At 44.0% G+C, this 14,988-nt stretch overlaps 1 protein-coding gene and 1 long non-coding RNA gene across 3 annotated transcripts in view; one reads left to right on the forward strand and one right to left on the reverse strand.

Annotated features, from left to right (window-relative positions):
* Rftn2 (raftlin family member 2) overlaps window positions 1–14,988 on the forward strand; it is a 53,875-nt gene that overhangs the window by 5,885 nt on the left and 33,002 nt on the right. For both annotated transcript variants that reach the window (XM_040753602.1, XM_013121134.3), the window contains exons 2-3: window positions 7,700–7,883; window positions 11,885–11,999. In XM_040753602.1, the coding sequence (XP_040609536.1) occupies window positions 7,700–7,883; window positions 11,885–11,999 (299 nt within the window). The remainder of the gene's footprint in view (window positions 1–7,699; window positions 7,884–11,884; window positions 12,000–14,988) is intronic.
* On the reverse strand, window positions 4,616–14,980 carry LOC121142824. The gene is made up of 4 exons (XR_005879931.1): window positions 14,820–14,980; window positions 11,115–11,206; window positions 7,484–7,546; window positions 4,616–5,075 (listed from the first exon to the last, which is right to left on the reverse strand). It is a non-coding gene; the product is annotated as an uncharacterized LOC121142824 (long non-coding RNA).

Consider the following 14,988-nt stretch of genomic DNA (forward strand, 5'->3'; position numbering starts at 1 on the left):
CTGTTACACTGCCATGAAAGCTGAACTCTAGGAACACGGCTGCATGGCATTGAGTGAAGACACCCTGAGTGAGCACTGTATGATTTTTTTTTTTGGTTTTTTTAAGACAGGGTTTCTCTATGTAGCCCTGGCTGTCCTGGAACATGCTCTGTAGACCAGGCTGGCCTCGAACTCAGAGATCCACCTACCTCTGCCTCCCAAGTGCTGGGATTAAAGGTGTGCACCATTATCACCACCTGGCAAGTCTATTTTCATAAGGCTCAAAACACCCACCAATCAGCCCGGCTGTGTAGGCCAGGGGCAGACCACTCCTTAGTGCAGTGTCTGCTTGACGTGAACTGTTTAGATTAGAGCTACATTCCCAGTCTGGCACTAACTAAGGGAAGAGTGAGCAGTGGCTACCGGACAGTCGCAGGCAGTCAGGTGTGGTGGAGAGAGACCCAAGATTGCAGAGTGCAATGGGAGGTCTCTGGAGAGTAGGCCACTGCCTCATTCTTGGTTAAATAGTGGTCACCGAAGTTTTGGTAGTTTAAAGTATGATCCCTGTTTATTTTCGTGTATGTGTTATACCCTCTAGAGAAAGGTCGAAAGAGTGAGTAGGAATGGATGGGGATGCAGCCAGCAAGCCTGAAAGACAGGATAACCAAAGGCCAGAGTGGGAGGAATTCTGGGACCTGGAGACCGCATGGAATGGGAAGAAGAAAGTATAGAAAGGCAGGTCTCAAGATTTTCAGACTGTCTAATTTAAATTTTAAAAATTACAAAATAAAAAAAAAGATTCCCAGACTGCCATGAGTCACTCCGACATGTGTCCAGTGCCAAGCAAGGTGGCACCCGCCTCTAATCCCAGCACTCAGGAGGCTTACTCAGGATAATTGGCCCCATGTTCAAGAGCAGCCTGGGCTCCTGAGAAGCTGTCTCAAAATACAAGAACAAAGGAAAACTGCCATAATGTTACTTCATTTAATGTTATTTACCTAGTAGTCTGTATTTCTCAATTGCTTAAAACCTCTTACTCACAGAATAAATCAGATAATCCTAACAGATACACGTTCAATTACTTAACAGTCTGTCATAGTCTACACCAGTGTTCTCAACCTGGGGATCGAATGATCTTTTCACAGGTATCACATATCAGATATTTACATTATGATTCATAACAGTAGCAAAATTAGTTATAAAGTAGCAACAAAAATAATTTGATGACTGGGGACACCACAGCATGAGGAATGGTCACAGCGTTAGGGAGGTTGAGAGCTGTTGGTGTGACTGACCTCAGGCCTGAATTCACAACCCTTCAACAGACATGGTTCAGATCAGTGAGGTTTTCTTTCCTGTGGGCACTTGAGTGTCTCAGTTCCCATGTCTTTCTGCCTGGGTTCCGGCTCAGCCTCAGCACTTACTAGCAGTTTGGATCACTTCCCTAATTTCTCTCCTTGAATTTCCTTATCAGACAATAAAAGCCCACCATGAGGAGTCTGTAGGAATTAGGGACTGGATGTGATCTGTTCACATAGAACTGGGCCCATGTTGGAATTCATCGCTTATTACCCTGTTCTACAGATGCTGGGGAGAACCTGGGGTTCCTGGACTGTTCCCCTTTAAAACTGTGGTAAAGCACTGGGCATTGGTGGCACATGCCTTTAATCCCAGCACTCGGGAGGCAGAGGCAGGAGGATCACTGTGAGTTCGAGGCCATCCTGGTATACAGAGCGAGTTCCAGGACAGGCTCCAAAACAATACAGAGAAACCCTGTCTCAAAACAACAAACAAACAAAAAAGAAAAACTGGTAAAGCTGCTTGCTGAGTTTGTACAGTTTGTTTTTCCTTAAGAAAACAGTTTTAGATATATTTTAGAAGTACAAACCAATCTTAAGAGGTAAATTGGTGGAAATAAATATGTGTGGTTTGTGCTGTTTTCACAGAATTGTGTTGTCAGAACAAAATTTTGTGTTTAACAGATTCTCAGCTTTATAGTGGAATGTGACTTTTTGTGTCTTTTTACTAATTTGGGTTTGGGGGGTTGGTTTTTTTGGGGGAGGACTGTTTGTTTTATGTGGGGGCTTTTGGGAGGTTTTGTTTTTTGTTTTGTTTTTTAGGCCTCATGTTGGCCTGAAACCCACTATGTAACACAGGCTGCTTTAGAACTCGTGGTAATCCTCCTGTTTCAGCCTCCCAAATGTAGGGAATGACAAGCATGAGCCACCATGTCAACTGCCTTACATTTAAAGGTTCAAGCTTTGTCCTTGAAGCTTTTCAGTGAAGGAATGTGGAAAATATCAGTGGGTATTTTAGTTTAGGAACTTTGGGAAGAAATAATTTTTTCCAACAAGTTTTAATTGTAGCAATATAAATTCACTTAGCATTTGTATAATTTTCAAAGCAGTTACAGATTGCTTTCTTCCAGACTCCTCACAATAGTGCTGTAGGATGTATATCTTTTACAGAGCTTGTAGCATTAATGTCACAGTTCCCAGCCAATCCACCAAGGCTGTAAACAGTTTGTTCCTTCTCTCAAGGAGTGTGTGCGGCATTCAGGCCGGCAAGAAAGCCCCCAGCTGCCGCTCACTGCCCGTGCCTGCAGGTCACCAAAACAACCGCCACCTCCCTGCTAGTTTCCTGTGTTTAAAGGGTAATAGAGCCTCTGATTTTACTGCCCGATGTCAAATCAAAGACTTGGCCTCAGAGGCTGAGCCTGTCATGGACATGTAATGACCCACTCTGAGTGCAGCTGAAAAGTCCTTGCTCAGTTACCTGCACCAGTGAGAGGTTTGAATACCTCCCAGCCTTGAGTGCAGGTGAAAACACGTCACAGAATCATGACATGGAAAGAGGCTCTCCGCAAAACTTTTGAATTTGAGGGGAAGATCGACAAGAAGACCCCTGAACTACACATACACACATTCAAACATACGTGTACACACACACACACACACATGCAGATACACATACACACATATGTACATACACACACATGCATGTGCATACACACCTAATAATGACTACCAAGCCAGCCAGAAAATCAAGGTCACCTCAGTAAAGCATTTGGATAAGTGTCACACTGTTCCTTGTCATCAAACCTTGTCCTAGTTTGTCATCCTGTTGCTGTGGTAAACACCATGACTAAAAACAACTTGGAAGACAGGGTTTCCTGCATCTTACACTTCCGGTCATGGCCGTCACTGAGCTCAGTCGCAGCAGGCGCTCAAGGCAGGAAGAATCATGGAGGAAAGATGCTCACCGGCTTGCTCTCTCACAGTCTCTACTGGCGCTCCTAGACAGACGAGGCCGCCTACCGAGGGATGGTGCTGCCCACAGTGGGCTGTGTGCTCTCCATCAACTGGGTAGCAATCAGGAAAGTGCCCCCAGACATAGTCCCGGGCCAGTCTAATACAGACAATTCCTCAACTGAGGTTCCCTCGTCCCAGGACAGCCAAGACCATCCTTCAGAGTGTATGGCCCAGGCTGGCTTCACACTCTCCATCTTCTTGACGCAGACTCTCCGGAGCTGGGACTGTAGTCACATGTTACCACACATGGCACTTTATTTTCTATTTTATTTGTGAGTTTTGTAGTCATATATGCCTGTGTACCTACCACATGTGTGCAGTTCCCGAGCAGGCCAGAAGAGGGCATCAGATACTATGTTGGTGCTGAAAATCAAACCCGGGTCCTGCTGAGACATCTCTCCAGCCCATAAATGATTCTTTGATTTGGGTAAAACTCTGTCCCCCATTGTCTCTTCACATTTCCCTCCAAAATGAAGTCAGTTAAACCAAAAGTCGCTTTAGCTTTTCTTAGTGTGTAATGTGGCTTTTCTTGTGTTATTCCATTAACATAGTGTGAGGCTTCGTGCTAGAGCTTTCTGAAAAGAATATGACTTTCTGCTCTGGATTCTTACAATGTCCTTTTTTGCTTTTAATAATAACTTATTTTTAGTTTATGTGCATGGATGTTTTGCCTCCATGCGTATCTGTCTGAGGGTATCAGATCCCCTGGAACTGGAGTTACAGACAGTTATGAGATGCCGCGTAGGTGCTGGGAATTGAACCCGGGTCCCCTGAAGAAGCAGCCAGTGCCCTTAAATGATGAGCCATGGCTCCAGCGCCTCGAAGTGCTCTTGACCACCCTTACTTTTGTGACCAAGACACTGCCAGGGTTCTGCCACTCGGCTTTTCTGTACTAACCGAACTGTTTTTTATTTCCCCTAACTAGTAGTGATTGGTTTTCCATCTTTGCGCAATAATTTTACAATTCCTAACAAACAAGAATTCTGCGTAACCTAGTGATCTAGGGAACATGTGAGGCACAGAAAGATGTAAATACAATTGGAGTCTCGCCCTTAAGAAGTTCCCAGGTGGTGGAGGCGCAGTGCGGTTACCCTAGGAATCCCCATCATGTCAATCTTGTCGCTGTGAGCGGCTAGGAGCGGCTAGGTGCGCGTGGGCCGTGGCCTGCAGTCTACACACCGCCCTTGCCTCCTGCCCGCCACCCTCTCTACCCCCGTACCCCCCCACACCGCCGCCCTGGGTGCTGAGCGCCGCCACTGTCTGCGCTCTGAGCACTGGATCCGCTGTGCAGTCAGTGTGTAAATTCACAGAGAAACATGACTGGATAACCACAGAGAATGGTATTGGAACAGTGGGAATCAGCAATTTTGCACAGGAAGCTTTGAAGATGTTGTTTACTGTAGTCTGCCTGAAGTTGGGACCAAACTGAAAAAAAAAAAAAAAAGCAAGATGAATTTGGTGCTTTGGAGAGGGTGAAGGCTGCCAGTGAGCTCTACTCTCCTCTGTCAGGAGAGGTAACTGAAGTCAATGAAGCACTTGCCGAAAACCCGGGGCTCGTCAGCAAATCCTGTTATGAAGATGGTTGGTTGATCAAGATGACACCGAGTGACCCTTCAGAGCTGGATGAATTAACGAGTGAAGAAGCATACGAGAAATGTGTGAAATCCATTGAGGAGGAGTGAGCATGGCACCCCCACTCCCAAATAAAACTGTCCGAAGTAATTTGCTCCAGCATGCTTGTCTTAAGTTAGTGGAGAATAGAAGATCTGTTAACTTCTAGCAATACTGATGGAAAGAAAAAACAGTGCTACTTAAAAACCCCAACTCCTGGTGGGTACAGATAAATACAATGTACATATTTTTAATAATCTTCATACTAGGTATTTAGACTCGGGTTAAACTCTGGTATTTAGAATTCTTGAGATCATCTATGGTAATAAAGTGGTTATGAAGCTGGGTTTGGTGACAAGCTACCCTTTAATCCCAGCACTTGACAGACAGATCTCCTGTTCCAGATCAGCTTGGTCTACTAACAAGTTCCAGGTCAGCCAGAGTTACACGGTGAGACCCTACCTAGTGACGACAGAATTCCACAATTCAGGATAATAGTGTCGTAAAGCTCACATAATACTGTAACTTGCCCATGTCCACTGGGATTCTGGTTGAAGGACTTAATGTGTTTCTCACTGGAAATGCCTGGGAGCACAGGAAACTATTGTACAGTGTTAGATGAAGGACAGTACTGTCTTAATTTTACCATGTGCCGTGTGGGCTGCCATTGTATTTCCACCCTGACGTACTGGCTTTGCAACACAGTGAGAAACAAATAAAACATTCATCCTCTTTGTTCAAAAAGAAGTTCCCAGGTGAACAGTCAGGACAGGCATGTAAACAAACAGCCATAGCACGATGCAGAATGGCCATCAAAGGGAGGGTTAACTCAGGGGTGGGGACAGGGAAGGGGAGGGAGGCTTAGCGGGGTAAAACAGAGTGACAGGATCAGAACCCCAAGCTGTCACATGTCAAAGACACACAAATGCGAGGCTAAAAGGACTTCTGTGTGTCATGCTAACTTCTCCACTTCTTGCCCCATGCCATGTAACCATGTAAAAGTGACTTTAATTTTCTTTAAAACTATGGACAGGGGGCTGGAGAGATGGCTCACAGGTTAAGAGCACTGGCTGTTCTTCCAGAGGTCCTGAGTATAATTCCCAGCAACCACATGGTGACTCACAACCATCTATAATGAGATCTGGTGTCCACTTCCGGCCTGTAGGCATACATGCAGGTGGAACACTGTATACATAATAAATAAATCTTTTTTAAAAACTATGTATAGTTAACACAGTTCTAAAGATAAGTTTACATTATACTTTATTCCTTGGCCTTAAGAGTCTGTTCTACATTATTGTATAGTTTTTGAGCTGCTTTGTTTGAAAAAGTGAGCATTTGTAGACCAAATGCTAAGAAAGAGTAAAGCCAAACAAATGATAAAACATTTGCCACACAGACAGGGCAAATGTTTACAGGAGACCAGATGTTTCTTCAGATTTCAGGACTGTCCTCCTTCTTTTCATTGCTATCATAAGGATGAAGAAAATATAATAGATGTAGGATATTAGTTTAAATCCAAAAGGGAATAAAAGGGGAAGGAAATGGGTTCGTGCTGGCCTGCATACCTTTCTGATGAGGAGAGGCTGGCGTGAGTGCTCACTGCTGGAATTGTCCGTCACATGAGTGTTAGTGTCAGGGGACAGGGACTTCCCCTGACACTTCTTCCTCATCTGCTTCTCAACCTGCTTCCTGTGCTCAGGCCATCAGCTCTGGCCATATGGATGTGAGTCTAGGCCAGCCCCGTACCTGACATTAATTTCTTGTGCTTTCTTTTTCTTTCTTTTTTTTTTTTCTGAGACAGGGTTTCTCTGTGGCTTTGGAGGCTGTCCTGGAACTAGCTCTAGTAGACCAGGCTGGCCTCGAACTCACAGAGATCCACCTGCCTCTGCCTCCCCAGTGCTGGGATTAAAGGCGTGTGCCACCAACGCCCGGCTTCTTGTGCTTTCTTATTCAAAAGATAATCAGTTCCAGGCCTACTTCTGGATGATAATCCTTAATTGTCCTCCATAAAATGAGAAGTACTACAAATAATGAAACTATTTAAATTAATATTTCTGTAACTTTGAGAACATGTTCTCCAATTGCATCCCCCCTTCTCTTCTCCCAGCCAACACGGGTGTTTAGAGTTACAGTAGATGTGTCATCCTGGAAGGGTAGACAGTTCAGCTGCCTGACAGGTTTTGCTTTTAAATTTCATTTATAGCTAGTTTTTTCTTTTCTTTTTTCTTTCTTCTTTTTTTATAATTTCTGTCTGTTAAATACAGTGTCTCCCCTTTTTAGTGTTTAAACTTTTATAAACTGTATTTTAAGAAATTATGCATCTTATCTTGCTCAGTTATGAAAACTATTGGCTTTTTAAATTATTATTTTGATATATGTCTTTGATGTCTTTTAAAGGCAATATAGTCACTTAAATAAAATCCAAAGCAGTAAAGCTCTCCCACTGAGTAAAAGAGCTTAAAAGGCATTCTAGTTCCGCTTTGGAATATACTGGCAGCATTATTTATCTATTGGTTATTATTTAATTATTAATAATAAATTACTTATTATTCTTTTGTTTAGTCAGTTGGTTAAATCACCTTTGCTGTGGTCCAAAATAGGTTTCATCTGCAGTCATCCCACCCTGAACACATCTAACTCACCTGAAATAGAAAATACGTAACACATGTTAGTGTGTCTTACTCGAAATAAAGGCATGTGGTTGTCGCTCTTGTTCATTAATGTCATCGCATATAGATAGGAATAAGGTTGAATTCAATATTACCGATATGAAAATTTCATTTTTGGTATTTCAGCTTCAACAAACCCAGAAGTCATCAAAATAAATTCAGTTCTGGATATAGTTGCCAAAGTGGAAGCGTATTATCTTAAGGGCTATGTTGTTGGGGCCATTCACCCAGTTATACAACCTGTGGGGCATCGGAAACACCTCCCAGCAAGTCACCTGTACCGAGTGGTGCTGTCTCGATTGAAAGCAAGGTAAGCTTGAGAAAAGTCACACCAGAGACCACTGAGAGGGATGGTTTTCTTCAATCTTTCTTTTTCAGGGGGCATTGTTTTTATGCCTGGTTAGTTGGGCTTTGGTTCTTTTTGGAGGAGGGGGCAGTGAGACTGGGTTCCGCTCTGTAGACCAGACTGGCCTCGAACTCATAGAAATCCACCTGCCTCTGTCTCCCAAGTGCTGAGATTAAGAGTGTACACTGCCACCGCTGCCACAGTCACTACCACCACCTGGCAGGTTTTCTTTAAAAGAAAAGAGATTTTGAAAGCATGATGGAGAATGAAGGCTACTCGGGGGATTGATTCAAGGCATATTTTATCAGCTGAAAGTGAATTGGAATAAGGCAACTCACACCTTCAAACCCCTGATTAAACCAAGTGTGGTGGTGTATGTAGGATGGAGTAGCCCAGCACCCAGGAGGGTGAGTGAGGCCTGAGGACCTCAACTCTGACGCTGCTGTGGGCTGCATAGGAAGATTCTAGCTCCAAGGAAAAGGGCCAAAACAACAACCACCCTCCTGATCACTGTCTTTACTCTTTGGGGCCAAATAAATAGGCATTAAGTGAAGATGTCAGTGAGCAAAAGGAGGGAATAGACCCAAGAAGCACCCAGAAAAGCTGGGTGTGGTAACTCCTGTACAACCACCAGAAGATAAGGAACAGCAATTAGCCTAACAAGGGAATCCAAGCAGCCCACTCTCTCTGAGCTCTTCCAACTACCTCCATTCTCATTAAGAACGGCAGCTGAAACCAGCTCACATCGTAAACCTTGCATAGCAGATAGCACCGCCCCATCAAGGTCTCAAAATTAGATAGACATGTTGGCAACTTTTTCCCTAAATGTGATGGAGACCAGGAGTTCTTGGGATTGAACCTAAGCATTTCACATGCAAAGTAGATTTGCCAAATTTCATTTCTATGTATGCCTAGTAGGTCTTAAGGTCTTCCCTTTGGGGATGAAGACATAGTTCGATGGCACAACACTTGTGCGAGGCCCTGGGTTTGAGCCTTAGCACCACAAGAAGGCAATTGTCTTAGTCACTGTTCTATTGCTGTGACAAGACAGTGACCAAGGCAACTCTTAGAAATCATTTGATTGAGGGTTTGCTTACAGTTTTAGAGAGAACTAAGGTGGAATGCTTACAGTCATGGTGCTGGGGCAGTAGCTGAGAGTTGCATCCTGATCTGCAGGCAGAAAGCAGAAAAGGAAACACTTCGCCTAGGGTGGGCTTGAGGTGACACACCTATTGCAGTAAGGTCACACCTCCTAACCCTTCCCAGTAGGTCAACTGAGGACTAGTGAGTGCCTGTGAGGGTCATTCTCATTCAAACCACACGACTGCTGTTACTCTCTCCAGTGAAGAATGCAAATGGCCATAATAGTACCTGAAATTAATCTATGAAAAGTTTTGTACCACTCTTCATCTATATGGAAACTGTCTGGGCCTTGTGACTGGGCAGAGAGACAGAGGGGCTTGCTGTGTGAGCCTGATCCCAGAACACATGCAAAGGTGGAAGGGTGGGCTAGAGAGACAGCTCAGAGGTTAAGGGCACTGACTGCTCTTCTAGAGGTCTTGAGTTCAATTCCCAGCAACCACATATGGTGGCTCACAACCATCTACAATTCAATCTGGTGCCCTCTTATGGCTTGTAGGCAGAACACTGTATATGTGGTAAATAAATAAATCTTTTAAAGAAAAAGGTGGAAGGAGAGAACTGACTACACGCACACTATAGAGTACTGCCCCCTCTACAAACACACTCATACACACTCATACACACTCATACACACATACATACTCATACATACACACATGCACACACATACACACTCATACACACTCATACATACACACATGCACACACATACACACTCATACACACATACATACTCATACATACACACACACATACACATACTCATACACACACGCACACACATATACACTCATACACACATACATACTCATACATACACACATGTACACACATACACACTCATACACACATACATACTCATACACACACATGCACACACATACACACTCATACACACATACATACTCATACATACACACATACACACTCATCCACACACATACATACTCATACATACACACATGCACACACATACACACTCATACACACATACATACTCATACATACACACATGCACACACATACACACTCATACACACATACATACTCATACACACACATGCACACACATACACACTCATACACATACATACTCATACATACACATGCACATACATACACACTCATACACATACATACTCATACACACACACATGCACACACATACACACTCATACACACATACACACATACATACTCATACACACATGCACATGCACACACACTCATAGATACATCATATACACTCACACATACACACACTCATACATACACACACACTCACACATATACTCATACATACACACACACACATACACACAATGATTTTTTTAATCTCAAAAAGTGTTTCCTCTTTATAGGAGTGAATCAACAGCAATCAATGTAAAAGCTAAAGAAAATCACAACAAAGAGGAAAAGGGTGATAAAATAGGCAAATTGGAAAGGGAAGGAAGAAGCGAGAGAGGTGGTTTTAACGTTTCCAGATGGTCTGGCCCCGCCCCTTGCCAGCCCCTGATGCAGGAAAGCTGGCCCTGCTCCTCACCTGAGGGGGTGGGGTGACCCACTCAGCTACCACCCACGTCCACCCCAACATCAACCCCATCTACGACCTGCTGGAGCCCGTGAAGAGACCAGTCCCGTGGAACCATAGCCGCAGGATGTCCCTGATCTGGGCAACAGCAGGATATACTGTGTCATACCAAAGGTCCCAGTGCTACTAAGATGAGACGGGTGGGGAGTGGGGAGTGGGAAAGACTGGGAGCCAAGCGGACTTTCTGTTGCAGTTGCTGTTGCTACTGTTACTTTACACTTCCTTTTCTGGGAGAAGCTGCAGGGGGGGAAGGCAGAGATGGAGGGACTGAGAAATGAGTGGGATTGGGGTGCACGATTGAGCTTCCCAAAGAATCAACAAAAACAAGCTATGTTAAATAAAATTCCAGATGGTGGCTTGGGAGTAGAGCTCAGCTGGTAGAGCTAGAGTGCTTGCCTAGCATGTGGGACATCCTGGGCTCATTTTCTGGTACCACATAAACCAGATACAGAGTCACACACCTGTAATCCCAGAATTCAGGAGGGTCAAAGATCAAGATCATTCTCTGCTCCTTACCAAGCTTGAGGCCTGCTTGAGATATATAAGAACTTACCTAAGATTAAAAAAAAAAACAAAACAAAAAGAAGAAAGTTTGGTGGCTTTTCACTGCTAAGGATCAAATCCAGGATTTTGTACATTCTAGGCAAATACTGTACCACTGAGCCATGCACCCTGCCCCTGTCTTGTTTTTAAAGAGCAGTAACTACTATTCAATAGTTACCAGTGGGCATACACACACACACACACACACACACACACACACACACACACACAAGTGTGTATGGACTTCAGCTTTTGCTAGAATACAAATGTTTTCAAGATCAAGCATTACTAAGCACATGTGACATTTTTTACTCATGCTGATTGCAAACCCCATCAACTGTGCATAACCACCTCCTTTTCCTGCTTTTAGTATTAAGTAGACTCAGAAGTGCTGAAACTTGGCAGAAGTTAGGGATCAGTAAAGAAAAGCTGGAGAGAAACAGGCATTTATCTGCATTTAAATAGTGTTTTTTACTTATGCTCTGTCCAATAACAAAGTCTCTTTCATTCACTTTAAATTAGAAACCACTGTGTGTCTGTGGCATTTGGTTTTAGTGAACCGTTGGAGTTGAAATAACCAAGTGATAGCCTTGACCTTGCGTCTGAGTTGCTCGTGATTTTCTCGTGGATGTAGGTGGAAAGCAATAGTTTGCCTCTGACCCTGACCATGACCGTGTTCTCATTGCAGCCCCAAGCATTCAGCAGTACCAGGTGGACACAGGCATGCAAGACTTGTGATGGAGGAGTGTCCTCTAACTTACGAAACACAAGCAAACGATGCAGCAGAGGAACTCATAGAAAAGGTACCGGGTGTGCATTCCTCGTGGCACACCAAGAAAATTTCCTCTCTTACCTGAAAACCACACAGACCCAGGCATGGCGACACAGCCTGTAATCCTGGCACTGGACAAGGGGAGGACCACAAGTGCAAGGTCATCCTCCACTACATAAAGAGTTCAAATCCAGCCTGAACTACATAGTGAGTTCCAGGCAGGCTGAGCTACAGTGTAGGACCCAAAAGATTAGGGAACTGGAGATGACTCAGTCTACAGAACTCAAAGAGTAGAGTATGCGAACCAAACTGTACAGAGTCTAAAACTCCGCTAGTTAAGGGTCTCTGGAGGAAGAACAGAAAGATGAGTGCACTAACGGGTTTTACCAGGTTGGTTTACATAGCAGGACAGCAGTGGCTACCTTCATACTGACGCTAAAAACCCAGTGGCTGCTGCCTCCACAGGACCAAATGCCTTAGCTGTCCCAGTCAGGAGCCAAAGGCCGAGGGACCCTGGAGAGCAGCGGCTCTGCAGGCCATTTTGAAGGCGGAAGGACTGGATTGACATGTCAGCCAGAAGCAGCAGCAGTCAGTTGCCGCCCGCATACATGAACTTAGCAGCACACGAAGGCAAGCAAGCAAAGAGCAAAAGCACTGTGTCTCCGCTCCCTTCTATCTGGGAAGCCACCAGAAGTACCACCCACACGGAGGGTGGGCCTTCCCACTGCAGACAACTGAGCAAGAAAGTTCCTCACAGGCACGTCCATCAGCTTGTCTGTTACCTGATTCCAGAGCAGTCAAGTGCACAACCAAGATTAACCATCACAGAAACATAAATAAAGGCAAATAAAACAGAATAGAGCTAGCCAAGTAAGTTCAACTCCATATAAGAAGTTTAGTAACAGCTGGGCAGTGGTGATGCCTTTAATCCCAGCACTTGGAAGGCAGAGGCAGATGAATCTCTGAGTTCAAGGCCAGTCTGGTCTACAGAGCTACACAAATAAACCCTGTCCTACAGAAACAAACTAACAAAAAAAATATTGAATGACAACACAAAATGCATGGATAACTGTAACTTAGTTAATACATAGGGAAGTAGTCAGTTATCCCATGGAAAATAGATTCCAGTAGTTTCAGATAAGACAAACAGGTGGGTTTTTTAAATATAAAAAGAGAAAATAAAAACAAATTATGGGATTTTTTAAAGAAAAAATTTAAAAATTAAAATTAACTTGAAAAGAGATCAAGGGAAATTTTGCAATTAATGTATCCTTTGGAAGTTACATAAATAAAAAGTTGAACACTAAATGAAGATTGGCTAAACCAAGAAAAGCATATATATCCATAAATATTCTAAATTGATGGATTTTTTTGGTGAAGTTGCTTTATTCACATTGGCCTACTTTAGCTTTTGTCTGTTTGCTGTTGTTTCTCATGGGGAAGTTGGTTTTGATTTTGAAATGGACTTCCACTATGTAGCCTTGGCTGCCCTATAACCCTCTATGTCTACCAAACTGGCCTCGAACTCACGGAGATCAGCCTAGCTCTGCCTCCAAAGTGCTGGGATTAAATTGAACAGCATCACACCCAGCTAGCCTTTATTTGATTTAAATGTCCGAACTCAAAAACCCAAGGCACTTCCTTTCGGGTAGAAATTGGGAGAGTGGAGTGAGGTGTGCTGACTCACGGTTACAATCCGTGAGCAAGGTGTGGTGGTTTATACCTGTAATCCCAGCATGCAGGCGGCTGAGGCAGGAGGACCCTGGGTTCCAGAACAGCCTGTGTTACAAACAAAGAGAAAAGGAAGCTGAACTTTGTTTCTGTTGCTGATAGCCACAAGTAACTACTTTTGGAGAATCCATATCTGTGGTTTGTGTCTCGCTGCTAAAACTGCTAATTATGTTTCCCACTAAGGTACAAAGGTGCCATTCAACTCCACGATGGGAAACGTCCAGGACACCAGGTTTTACAAGTACACATACTGTTTACTGCCGCTATTCTGGGTATTTCTTTTTCTGGGAATAAATCCACTCCAGACAGTTTCATGTAGCTGCTAACTGAGTCTTGCTAGATAAAGCGCTTTTTTTGAATCTGATGCCCTGGCCACAGTTAAAGACTTAAACAGGAAAGCACTGCTGTTTGAGCAATTAGAGTTCGGGGATCCTTCTCTAAGTGAAAAGCTTCAGGAAACATACAGGCGAAATATCCCAACATTGCCCTGGGCGTGAGCAAGAGCAACTGGCGAATGCCCGGTGTTTCTGAGCAGCCACTTGTGTGAAGACTTGATTGCTGAACAGCTAGTTCTCAAGTCAAGCATTATCTATTAATGCCTACTCTATTTTTAGTTTGTGTCCTTGTATGTGGTCCTGAGGATTGAACACTGGGCCTCCTGCACACAGGCATTCTACTCCGAGCTAGATCCCCACCCCTGTCCGCTCTATTTTTAATATTCAGCTTGCATTTTTCTTCCCTGGGGGTTTTAAAATACCGCATTTAAAAATAGCAGTCCTCTAAGGCTGGCAAGACAGCCCAATAGGTAAAGGTATGGCTACCAAAACTGACTGAGTTCAAACCCTGGGACTCACGTGGCAGAAAAGAACTAACTCTTACAAGCTGTCCCCTGCCACTACATGTACATCACACTGTGACACATGTGTGTTCCTGTACACACACAAATAAATAAATGTAATTAAATGGAAAAGACACCAATATATGTGTTCCTAGATTTTTCCAGAAGAAAAATAAAGTATCTGGTATAGTACGAGACGTCTCCACCAAATCTAATACCTAGAAAGGACACTGACAAGAAATTTACCCCTTTCTACTCACAGAATGCCGAACCCCCTCATACCTCCCTCTTCTCTCCCAGGACACTTGGGAGCTCAAAACTGTGTGCATGTCCAAGTCTCCACACAGTGTTAAATCTCAGACTGTAACTGTTAGAGGAAGGAATGAGGCTGCGCTGGCCACAGTCCCGAGTTCTGGCTCCTCCGTCCTCCAGGCCAGCCGGAAGTGGCTCC

This window comes from Mesocricetus auratus, unplaced genomic scaffold, assembly GCF_017639785.1.
Source record: "Mesocricetus auratus isolate SY011 unplaced genomic scaffold, BCM_Maur_2.0 Super-Scaffold_100010, whole genome shotgun sequence".
Lineage (NCBI taxonomy): Eukaryota > Metazoa > Chordata > Mammalia > Rodentia > Cricetidae > Mesocricetus > Mesocricetus auratus.